Genomic DNA, 12780 nt, shown 5'->3' with positions numbered 1-12780 from the left:
ATTTTATAATTATAATGATTATTTATTCCATGCAGTGTCGGTTAGAGAAGCTGTGCAAATTAGAATAAATTCTAATAAAGAATAAGAATAAACTTTGAAGAGAAGAAAAGAGATTTCTTCAAAGCTCAATTCTACAAGGTATTCAATCAGATAGCTATCTATCTCTGTCTTTCCTGTATGAAATTTTGGTATGTCAAAATATTGGATAAATCCAGCAAAGCTAAATAGAGTATTTACCTAAAAAATATGTTTATGCTTAAAGTCACGTGTTTATGTTATTCGAAAATATTAACCAATTTTTCAATCGAAGATTAAAACAACATTAATACTGAGAATGAATATTTATTTATAAAATACACATATATGTTTTGACCACAAATTTTGCACGATAATTAAAATTATATTCATTAATATTCATTTAAATAAATATTAATTAATCTTCTTCTATAACTCATAGTCAACTGTTGATCCTTCTTTTGCTGGTGCATTTGACTCATCACTGTCAAATTTGTCCTCAGGAACAACAGTTTTCTTTTTGCTGGTTCTGATTGTTTACTTGTACTTGCTTCAGATATATTTAGGGGTGATGTGGCAATACACACTTGCCTTGCCTTTGTGTTCCTGTGCTGGAGCTACTTGGATAGCTTTGTCATTACTACACCTATTTTCAAGTGGCTGGACATCTGGAAATATGAAATAATGTTAGCAATTTCTAGGTACCCAACAAACTTATAGTTTGTAAATATATAGGATTATATGTGTACTGTAGTAGTAGTAGTAGTAGTAGTAGTAGTAGTAGTAGTAGTAGTAGTAGTAGTAGTAGTATGTAACTTCCTAGTCATCATCATCAGCCCATATAATATATCCCCTTGCTGGACACTGGTCTCCACTACCATTGAGAGGGTTTTTAGGCCTTAGTCCACCACGCTGGCCTAGTGCTGGTTGGTGGATTACACACCTAAGAAAATCCTAAGAACATTTAGGTGTGCAGGTTTCATCACAATGTTTTCCTTCACTGTTAAAGTAAGTAGGTGATATTACACTGTGATAAATTTTCATTATCACAAACTTCCTAGTACCTTATGTAATAGGAACTGAGGTCCACTTGCCCATTTTAGCTACTTCCACTAACTAACTAACTATTCTCCTTTTTTCTGATATTGTTATTTGATTATGAGATCTGTGAGTGTTATTAATTATTGACAGTTACACCTTTTTTTTTTTTTTTTTTTTTTTTTTTTTTTTTTTTTTTTTTTTTTTTTTTTTTTTTTTTTTTTTTCCGGGCCGAGGGCCGAACCTCCTACGAGGTCCCCGCGCCTAGGGGGCGCGCGGGGTATGTGAGACTCTACGATCTGCAGGTGTTGAGAGCAGACCGCGGGCCCAAGGAATTTAGGGCCCACCCACTAAACGACTCCCCTGCACTCTTACACCCGGCGTCCGATCTCCGTCCGGGGTCAAAACCCGGTCAGAGTAGGGGGGTTCCCGCGGTCAACACTACAACCAGACACGCAGCGCCACCCCGAGGACGCCCGACCGACGGGTCGTCGAGGCGATAGTCGACGACCAACGACGTCAGTCTCCGCGGTACGGCGGCCCTTCAGGCCGCCCGGGCGATGCCGCTGGTGTTCCGGGATACCCCGCTGGGCCAGAACCAGCCTGCCGGGTCGGAACGCGATACACCGCCGACCGGGTTGCTCTTCCACAGTATGTTCGGCGACGACAGCGACGACGAAAATGCGGACCGCATCGCAGTCCGCAGCCGCCGACGCGTCGTCCCGTCCTCCTGGTGCCAGCGCGCTAGAGTGACGGTAGCGTGCGGCGCAGTCTCAGCCCCCTTAGGTCGCCCCGTGACCATCACCGGGAGGAGACTGCCTCCTCATAGGGGCCGGAGCTGGACAAACGCCCTCCTCCGACCCCCGGCTCGACGGCGGCGGCACGGCGCCGAGAGGGAGGAAGAGTTCTCCCTCTCCCGTTCCGCCGCCTCCTTCTGCGAGATGGTGGACTCGCAGAAGTCGAGCATCGCCTGCCAGGACTCATCGTTGCCGAGCATCGCAGCCACGACGGTCGGAAGCGACAAGTCCGGTCCTATTTTTGCAACGAGGACGCGGCGCTGCTCCGCGAAAGCGGGGCAGCACGCGAGCGTGTGCTCCGCCGTGTCCTCGTTGCAGCCACTGCAATGGTGGCACTTCGGCGTCGGCTCCCTCCGGGCGACGAGGTGCAGGTAGCGACCGAAACAGCCGTGTCCCGTGAGCACCTGCGTCGCTCGGAAGGTGAGACGTCCGCGGTCGCGATTCACCCAGTCCGAGAGGACCGGGCGGATCGCCTCGACGGTCCGTCGCCCGTAGGCGGGGTCCGCCAGGCGGCGAGACCACGCCTCGAGCACGGCACGCCGAGATTGAAGCTTCCGCGCTCGAACTTCCGCCGCGCCGGGACGCGGCTCCACCCTGGAGCGGAGATCACATCGCCACGCGTAATCCGCAACAAGCGCCTCCGCTTCCAGGTCCCAGGGAGGCGTCCCGGCGAGCACGCACGCCGCCTCGAACGAGACGGTGCGGTACCCACGAACCGCCCTGACCGCGCGCTGCGGACGTCGCAACGCTGCGACGTTGTCACGGGTCAGGGCGTGGCACCATACGGGCGCCCCGTACAGTGCCATTGACCGCACCACCCCCGTGTAGAGGCGGCGCACCACCATGTCGGGACTCCCGACGTTCGGCAACAGCCGACTCAGCGAGCCGGCGGCTGCCATCAGTCGGGGACCCAATCTTTCGAAGTGAGCACGGAAGCTCCAACGACCGTCCAGTACGAGGCCGAGGTACCGCAACCCGGTCGCCTCGATCTCGACGCGAACGCCTCCGATCACGAGGTGGCCCCCCTGAGGCGGCGCTCTCCGGGCCCCGTGGAACAACAGGGCCTGGGATTTATCGAACGCCACCTCCAGACCCAGCCTTCGGATCCTGCCGACGACGAAGGCCACCCCCGCGCAGGAAAGACGGGCAGACTCACGCAAGTCCCTACCCCGGGCCACGACCAAGGTGTCGTCCGCGTAACAAACTACGCTTAGACCCGGGAGAGGAGCGCTAAGGGCACCCCGCAGGACCCAGTCGTAGCCGATGTTCCACAAGAGAGGGCCAAGGACCGACCCCTGTGGGACACCGCGCTCGACGGGGAAGCGGAGCACCGCCCCACCGTGCTCGGTGCACATGACCGACCTGTCCTCGAGGTAGGACCCGATCAGCCGACGGAGATACGCAGGGACGCCGTGATACTCCAGCGCCCCTGCGATCACCGACCAGGGCAGGGTGTTGAACGCATTGGCGATGTCCAGGGACACCGCCAGTGCAACCCCGCCCCGGCCGACAGCCTCATCAGAGAGGGCGCGCACGCGCATCACCGCGTCGATGGTCGAGCGGCCCTCTCTGAATCCGAACTGCTCCGTTGACAGATCGGGACCCACCCCCGCCAAGTGCTGGACGATGCGGGCGGCCACCACTCGCTCGAGCAGTTTTCCCGCCTCGTCCAGCAACACGATTGGACGGTACCCCGCAGGTGAGTCTGCAGGGCGTCCCTCCTTCCTCAGCAAAACAAGTCTGCCCGTCTTCCACTGTTTCGGAAACCGTCCCGACTCGAGGCAGGCTTCAAAGAGCCGCACGAGCCGGTCCCCAAGGGCACCGAAGGCCAAATCCCAGACCCGACCATGAACACCGTCAGGGCCGGGGGCCGCGTCCTTCCTCCGCATCCTCGACACGGCCGCACAAATCTCCTCCTCCGAGATGCTCGGAGGGACCACCTCAGCAGGGGCATCACCGCTCACATCACCCCGTGGCGGCGCGCCCATGGAGGGGGGCTCGAAGTCCCTCTCCATCCGCGGGAACAGTCCGGAGACAATCTCCCGCAGCTGCTGAGGCTGGAGACGCTCTGTCACCGGGAGCGCCCACGGCCGCAATTTCTTGCGGACCGTTTGGTACGGGCGCCCCCAGGGATCCTGGTCGAGCGTCTCTAGGAGCGTCTTCATGCTCTGAGACTTGGCCTCGCCGATGACCCGCCGCAGTGCCTCCTGCTTCTGACGGCAGTCGGCATGCAGGCGGGCCGCTACCTCCGCAAAGTCCGCATCGCGAAGGCGGCGACGGCGGTGGCGGGCGCTTCGGCGGCGCGCCCGCACGCACTCCTCTCGGAGGAGCGCGATCTCGGGCGTCCACCAATACGCACCACCACGTGGAGCGCGACCGCTGATCCGGGGCATCGAAGCATCGCAGACGCGACGCATTGTACCCCGGAACCAGTCGGCCTCCGACTCCACGTCCACTAGACGCGCGGGCATCGGCGCCCACGCGGCCACTGTGGCCGCCTCCACCGCGAGCACCTTTTTCAGGCGCTTCAGTGCCCATCGTGGGAATGATCGGGGAGCGCTACGCGGGAGCTCCTCCTCGCCGCGGGCGTCTTCAGCCGGCGCGTTCAACGAGCTGGAAGCAGAGAGCTCGAATCGGACAAACCGATGGTCCGAGAGCGTCTCCGCCCCCTCGAGGACACGCCAGCCAAGGACACGGCGCGCGGCGGATGAGGACGCAAACGAGACGTCCACGTGTGATTCCCCATTCCACCGCACGCAGGTCGCGACCGAACCTCTGTTCAAAAGACAGAGGCCGGTCGCGAAGGCCCACTCCGACAGGAACTCGCCGCGTGAGTCCGTGCGAGGGGAACCCCACGCCGTACATTTGGCGTTGAGGTCCCCCGCCAGTATCAACGGGCGAGACTCGAAGCGATGGATCAACGCCTCGAGCCCACCCAGAAACTGCTCGAACTCGGCGAGACTCCTGTTCGGAGAGAAGTACACCCCGATCACGACGGTTTCGTCGACCCTAACTACGACGTACCCGGGTCCCTTGGCCACCATTCCAAGGGGGGGTAACGCCGCCGACTGTCGCATCACGATCGCCACAGAGCCATCGACATCTCCGGCCCAGGAATCCTCCCGGTCGGGAGGTATAAAGTATGGCTCCGCGACGATCGCGATGTCGATGAACCACTCCGCCATGGTGTGGACGAGGAGATCCTGCGCCCTGGCGGAGTGGTTCACATTCGCTTGGAGGAAGCGATGGACGTGACCCATTATTGAGGTGTCACATCCATCGCTCCCTCGTCTTCCGTCCCGCCTTGCGGCTCGACGGCCGCGGCGGGAACTGACGGGCCGGCTGCTTCACGTGCAGCCGGCTCTCTCTCTGCCTTTTTCTTCTCTTTTTTCCCGCCACGCCGCCTCTTTGTGGAAGAGGGGGCGGAACAGCAGGCCGGGCCTCCAGCTCGATGATCGGCCCGCCGCTTCGCCGCGTCGCACAACACGCAGTGTGGCGTGGCGGCGCTGCAAGAGGCTGCCTTGTGCCCAGCCTGACCGCAACGGAAGCAAAGTCCGCTGCGATCCACAGCCGATGGGCACTTGGCGAGGCCGTGACCGGTGCCAAAACACCGGAGGCATCGCCATGGACGTGCCTCCTGCAACTGCACGTGGGCTATCACCCAGCCCACGCGCAGCCTCCCCGGCGAGTCGGCGGGCCGACCTTGTGGAGGCGTGGCCAAAAGAGTGGCCACCTGCACAGGGCAACGCGCCCACACAGTGAAAGATCCAGAGTAACAACTCCGAGGCTCCCCCACCTTCACTTGTGCGCGGGCGCAGTTGCCCTGCGACGCAATAGCGGCGGCCACTTCCTCCTTAGTGGCACATTCATCCAGGCCCGTCACTTTGACTTCCGCCATCTTGACAGGCCTATCTATGCGCACCACTTCCGGGTCCGGCAGAATTTCGCGAAGCCGGGCTGCCAGTCTGTCTGCGGCCGCGCCGGAGTCAGCACTAGGACATACCAACAGCCGATCCCCGCTGGCCGTCTGCCGGACTCGGAGTCCCCCTTCCACACCTATGGCGTCAACGTCGACGCTACCGCGCGCCCGAGCCATCACCTCCCCATAGATGAGGCTCTTTTCCTTGCCAGCCGGCAGCAGTTCTAATACGACCGCTGCCGACCGTGGGGCGCGCGGTTTCTTCACCTTGCGCCCTTTTCTCCCTCCCCCAGTCGTCGCTCGACCCATTGCTTGAGGGGAGGCGACCGCAGGGGTGGTTCGGGTGCTTGGCGCTGCAGCCTTCCTTCGCCCCCGCCTCACCACCGTGTTCCAGGCTTCATCCATGTTGGGCGGAGCAGGAGGTAATGGGCGGGGCTGGGGGATCGGCGCCGTCTCAGCGGCATTCACGCCCCTCTCTCGCTTTTTGCGGCTTCTGCCAGGCCCCACCTTGGCAGGCTGGGGCGGGGCAGAAGCAGCGGCTTGGGGCCTCGTGGGCTGGGTGGGCGTTCGTCGTCCAGCGGGCTTAGCCGGTGCACGAGAGCTGCGCACCGTTCGTGTGGCGGGTGCCATACGCACCTTGGCTGCAGCCCCCGTGGGCGCTGGTACAACTGCGGTCGCTGTCGCATTTGTGGGCACAGGCCGCTCGTGCGCCAGTGGAGGCCTTGCGCCTTCCACCGTAGACGTGCGGGCCTCCATTATCGCGAGACACCTCTTTAATTCCTCTATCTCGCGGTCTTTATCCGTTGCTTCCTGCTGTGAGGGCACGGGTGGCGGAGAGGCCGAGCTGCCTTGGCATCCTGGCCACACGCATCCTGGCCATCTCCTCCCGCACCCGAGCACTCTCCGCACGAAGCTCCGCGTTTTCTACTTGGACGGAAGTGTATAGTGCCTGCAGTTGCTCCATTTGCAACCGCAGGCTAATCACTTCATCCGTGCTTGTCCGTTTTAGGAATCGTCCAGTCGTGTCTCCACGGCGGTGGCCACGCGGTTCAGGGCTTGCACATATGTGCCCTTCAACGAGCCCGATTTGGTCGCCACCGCGGAGACAATCTCCTTCGAGACTACGAATGTCCCCCGTGGATCCGTAGCCTCCATTTCTTTGACGAGGGAGCGGGATAGTCGCTCAACCTCACCTTCCCTCACATGAGCTGCATCTCTACGGCGGGAGGCACTGGTCCGCACCGGGGTGGTGACAACCGGTTCGCCGTAGGTCACCGTCAAATTTCGTGCAGGTCCGCATCCTATGGGGGGTAACGCCCTAGCATTCACCAGCCCTTCCTCGACTGCCAGGAACTTGGCAGGTGCGGGTTCCACCTCCGAGGACTCAGAGGGAGCGGGAGCCGCCGGTCGTTTGACCGACTTCCGCTTCCTTCGAGCTCTCGGGTCAGCCTGGTTCCGACTGACGAAAAGTCCGGCGCTGTCGTGGACGAAAAGTGGCGACTCCCGACCGCTCGACACGCAGCCCCTTGCGGAGCTTTGGGTCGAGCGCAGTGAGAGCGCACTGTCACAGCGCTCGGGGTGCACGAGTGGGATCCTCTCCCTTTCGCGGCTCGTGCTGCCGCCGCCTTCCTCTTGGCAATTGTTGCCCCCCCCAGAATACGAGGGGCAGCGTGCCTCCGATTGCTCAGAGGCACGGAGGGATTCTCCTCCCGCTGAGCGAGAGGTACCCTCCTGGGGTAATATCTGTTTGCAATTGTCCATTTTCATTTTTTTTTTCCTTTGTTATTTAACCAGGGGTTTGGTCCCCTGGGATCGAGTGATGCCCTTGGGACTGAACTCCCTCCAGCCATTCATCCCTTCGCCAGGCATCGGAGCTTGGGATTGGGGTATTTTTTATAGAGGTTTACGTCCTCGCGACCCCGTGCCTTGCGGCAGCGGTCACCGCCCCCCACTCAGTGGGGATTACGGGTTGGCCGGTCGCCCACCGAATGCCCAGGGCAACTCGGTAGACCACCGCCCGACGCTCGAAACGAGCAACCACGGAGCCACGCCGGCGAACCGGTACCCCCCATATCTGAGGGGCGCTCCCCTGTAGCCGAAGCCGGGGACATGGCAACCAGCGGCCAGCAGTCACAAACATGCAACGCCGGCTCACTTCCACGACAACAGGGCACAGGGTGTCACCGCTCACGGCATGCCCGCAAACCGGTGCCATCGGAAGCTGCACTCTCCAGAAGGAGCACTCTTCACTTAGTGAAGAGTGTGGAGGGCGCCGACCTTCCGCTCCTCCTAGTGCTGATTTGGTCCGCGTCATCCGATCTCTTTCGTTGCAAAGCCTAGCTAAAATATCCTAATCCTAAACCTAAACCTTAACCTAATCCTAAACCTAGGACCTTAACCTATATCTAAACCTAATCCTAAACCTAGGACCTAAACCTAAGAATCCTTGCAACGAAAAAGATCGGACGATACCTCTGGGAATGTCGCCCAGAGGATCCCGTGATCCGCCACCTACGGACGCGCCCGGTGGAAGTCCAGCATCTCCCTCGCAGGCGAGACCCGCAGCACGCAATCATTGCGTGCTGCAGGTCCCGTCCAGATCCCGGGTTGACAGTTACACCTACCTTGACTACAAGATGGCAAAGGTATAATAATATAACACATCTCATTTTTAGTCGTCTCTTCAATCTCCTTGACAATAGTGAGTCTTTGCCGTTTCACAAATGCAGGTCGAGGTTCACTTTGAGTGAATTTTCGTTTTCTATCTGCCCGACAATCGAATTTGGATGGTAAACAGTTTGGTTTCATTCGAATTCATTTGATGGAGCCCATTATCTTGTATTGCATATAATTCTCAATGTCGTTTTCCAGCTAAAACATGAAATAATTTTCCAACACTTTCAATACATAACCTATAAAAAAAATATTAAAATGTTATTTTACTAATGTTAGGAATATAATTTCGACTGTGTAAAAAAGTTATTATAATGTATACCTACATTATCTCTTGAAAGATAAATAATGAACATATTATTGACTTAATCTTTTTGGAGGATGGAAAAAATGTATTTGGTCTAACTTTACGCCAATGTACATTATTTCATTTATTTATTTTTTAATTTTTTTAATTAAACTGTATACATACCAATCAATTGCTCCTTCAGGATTTATATTTGTTTTTTTTTTCTCTCGATTAAAACCGCGTAGACGGTACAAAGTTTAGGCATTATAGTTGACGCATGCGCAGTACACATATTTTGCATACATTTATTCAACTAATAAAAATAGTAAATTAAACAAAAAACGAGTAATTTCGAAAGAGAACAAACGTGTTTTATGTAAGAACAATCGAAAATGAATATTTACGAGTCATTAAGGATGAAAAAATATTAAAAATTGCATTAGAGGGGCTAACTTGTAGGTATATTTTTAAATATTTTTTTTAAATAAATAAATGCAGAACAAACAATTATTAACAGTGAACAATCATGAACAAATGATGAACAAACGTATTAATAGAAAATAAGTATAAAATAGGAACAAAAAATTTTTTTGAGGGGCTAACTTCATTCACCTGACTGTTCCTTTATGTGGAATATATTCTTTTTTTTTTTTTTTTTTTTTTTTTTTTTTTTTTTTTTTTTTTTTTTTTTTTTTTTTTTTTCCTACCTAAGCTGAGAGCCTTGAGAGGCTATATCAGCGTAACCCTAACTTTAGTTGGTGAGCTCACGGGGCTCAAACCTGACGATGTTGCTAACACGAACCCTAGCAAGAGTCGTGCTTCGCAGAATCTACCACCGGATCGGAAACGCGACCCACTGAGAAGATCCGGCGAGAAACTCAGTGGGCTGTGTCTGAGAGTTAATTTACTCGTCGAGCCCTTCGTCGCAAGCGACGGGTTCGACGAGAACGGTGACCGGTGCTTGAATTACCTAAAAGCACCGTTAGTGGATCGGGTGGATCCGAGATGACGTGTTTTGGGCGACGTCGACTGCTTTCCATTCTGTCCGCAGGATCGGGAATGTAGTTACCGGCGGCCACGATGAGAGGGTTCTCGTGTCGTGCCGCTTTATCGAAGTGGCGCATGGACGCCGACTGCAGATACTTACTGATGGACTCTAAGTCCAGGTCGTCATGGAGGTCGACATTCCTGACGAACCACGGGGCTCCGACGGCTATCCTGCAAAAACGGGATTGAATGATTTGAAAGGATTTTAAGTGTATGCGGGCCGCGTGAGCGAACACTACACTTGCATAGGTCATAATATATTCTAATTTATTTATATATTTAGTGTTTAGATGGGTGGATGGGCTCACAGCCCACCTGGTGTTAAATGGTTACTGGAGCCCATAGACATCTTGATATAAAGGTTCTAAGGTCTCAGGTACAACGGCTGCTCCACCCTTCAAACATTATTAAGCCTGTTGTAACACAACAAGCTGTTATATTGGAACAGGCTACTGGAACTGTTCTTTCAATGGAACAGGAACAGGTGGAACAGGTCTCTGATTTCATCTGTTACAGACCATCCCTACTTACATTACCTTAAACTTTATTTTTTGTTGGTTGTGTTGGTCCCATGGATACCAAGAGGTATAAAATATACATTGGCCCTTTTAAAACTATAGATGTGCACCATTCACTATGAACAGAACATTCTGATTTGTAATAACATTTTAGATCAAATTATTTTTTGGCGAGCACGCGAGCAATGAATTAATTATTGTAAGGTCATCACCCTCTTTACATTTAATGCCATATTTGATTCCAAGATTTTATTTTTGCCGTAACAGATTTCTTTTAAATAGCCTATGTTTTCTTGGCCTTTCAATGGACGAATGAAAAAATACAAAAATGTCAAATAGACCATTGTGTCATTTAGTTGCCAATGCTGCCATTAGATCAAACGTCAATATAATGCACCGCGTGTGTTTTTTGGTTTTGCAGCGATTTGTTTTCTTTGGTAGTTTCAGTAATTCCGTATCTTAAATTTTACATGACACATTAAAGATAAAAATATCATATTTATTACATTAAAATGGCTTGCATAGATTTGGAAGGTATACTTAATAAATTCAACAGTTACACTGATAAACCAGTAAAATTTTTGTCTGTGCAAAAAGAGTTGAAAGAGGACCTAAAAAGGTTTGTAAAATCGGTATACGATTACACGAAATCTCATGAGAAGAGCGATAAGAAGAAGAAGAGTGGGGCCTTAAAGGAATTAATTGTGGAAGATTTTGATGAGGAGCAGATATGGCAACAGATAGAGCTGCAGAACTCTCAACGCTGGGACCAGATAGTGTGGGAGGTGGCCAACTCTATGAGCGCAAAAAACGAATTAGTATTTCCCGTAAAAGTTGCTAAAGAAAAACCCAAGGAGATCTTACCTCATGGTGTTGAACCTATGGTAGAAGATGATGAAGAAAAAGTATCTGAGAATATTGAACTTGAGCATGGCAGATCTCAACGAGTTCAAAGTGATGTACCAAAAAAGAAAACCAGGCCTTCGCAGGTGGATGACAAGTTTTTCAAACTTTCCGAAATGGAAGAGTTTTTATTGAAAGAAGAAAAGAAACAAACAAATAGAACCAAAGGTGATCGTGACAGTGATGAGGAGTCTATAGATTTCTTCGAAGATGACAATGAGGAGGAGGAAGATGAAAATGTCATGTATAATGACTTTTTTGATCAAGATGGTGCTGAAGATGGGGACTATGATATGGACCAGGAAATAGATGATTCAGTTGAAGATGAAGAAGAGGAGGTTACAGAGCAGTCAAATAAAAAAAACCGAGTCCGATTCTCACAACCATCTATTGATGATTCAGATGACAATTCAGTTGATAGTAACAAAAATAATAAAGTAAATAGTAAAACAATTGAAGAAAAACAGTCTGAGTTTGAGCAACGCCAGCAAAGGCTAAAACAACACATTCAACGACTAGAGGAAAAGACTTTGAAAGAAGCCTCTTGGCAACTCAAAGGTGAAGTGGATGCATCGAAACGTCCTCAAAACTCACTTCTTCAAGAAGTTGTGGATTTTGATTTAACAACACGTCCAGCTCCAATTATAACTGAACAGACCACAGTTACTTTAGAAGACATAATTAAACGTAGAATCAAAGATAAAGCTTGGGATGATGTTGTTAAAAAAGAAAAGCCAGTTGATGACCAACTGGCATTCCGAAAGAAGGAAATTCTAGATCATTCAAAGAGCAAGCTAAGCTTAGCTCAAGTCTATGAGGCGGAGTACTTAAAACAGAAACAGGCAGCATCAGGAGAGATTGTAGAAGAAAAAGAACCAGAAGCACATAAAGAAATTCGAGAAGCCATGTCACAGTTATTCTCAAAATTAGATGCACTGAGTCATTATCACTACACACCGAAAGCTGTACAGCCTGAAGTGACAATTGTATCAAATACTCCAGCAATATCGATGGAGGAGGTGGCTCCAGTGGCTACTAGTGATGCAGCGTTATTGGCTCCAGAGGAAGTTAAGAGGAAACAGAAAGGAGATCTTATTAGCAAAGAAGAGAGAACAAGGACAGACAAAAATAGAGAAAGAAGGAAAAAGAAGAAATTGCAGAAGAAAAAAGGACAGGTTACAAAAGTAACAGACAGCAGGAATACTACAAAGAGTGTAGAAGTGAGTGACAAATCAGTGAAGACTTCAAAAGCATTCTTTGAGCAGTTAAATGATAACACCAAGAGCTTTATTAAGAAAAATAAATTAATTAAGAATAAGGGACAATAAAATATTTTTGGCTTGTCAATTTTTAGTATTTGTTGGAACAGACCATGGGTACTGATGAAGAATTAGAGCTACTATCTTTTATTCATTGCCAATGCAGGCAGGCAACGGTAAAATACCACTTTAATCATGGATATCAGCAATGCTGGGGACAGCCTGCAGTCTACTTTTTTTATGTAACAGGAATACAATGCAGGTTGCAGAGAAATAATGAAAGGGTCTGATATATATATAATGCTGCTAATGACAGTGATTA

The 12780-nt window shown here is 51.5% G+C and overlaps 1 protein-coding gene across 1 annotated transcript; it reads left to right on the top strand.

Moving 5' to 3' along the window:
- Nucleotides 1-10318: 10318 nt before the first annotated feature.
- LOC114242868 (U3 small nucleolar ribonucleoprotein MPP10) lies at nucleotides 10319-12546 on the top strand. The gene has a single exon (XM_089739364.1). The coding sequence runs from the start codon at nucleotides 10809-10811 to the stop codon at nucleotides 12525-12527; it is 1719 nt and encodes a 572-aa protein (XP_089595490.1). The 5' UTR covers nucleotides 10319-10808; the 3' UTR covers nucleotides 12528-12546.
- Nucleotides 12547-12780: the final 234 nt, after the last annotated feature.

This window comes from Bombyx mandarina, chromosome A1, assembly GCF_030267445.1.
Source record: "Bombyx mandarina strain Sakado chromosome A1, ASM3026744v2".
In the NCBI taxonomy this organism is placed as follows: domain Eukaryota; kingdom Metazoa; phylum Arthropoda; class Insecta; order Lepidoptera; family Bombycidae; genus Bombyx; species Bombyx mandarina.
The sequence above is the reverse complement of the archived record's forward strand: the minus strand, read 5'-3'. Positions and strand labels throughout refer to the sequence as shown.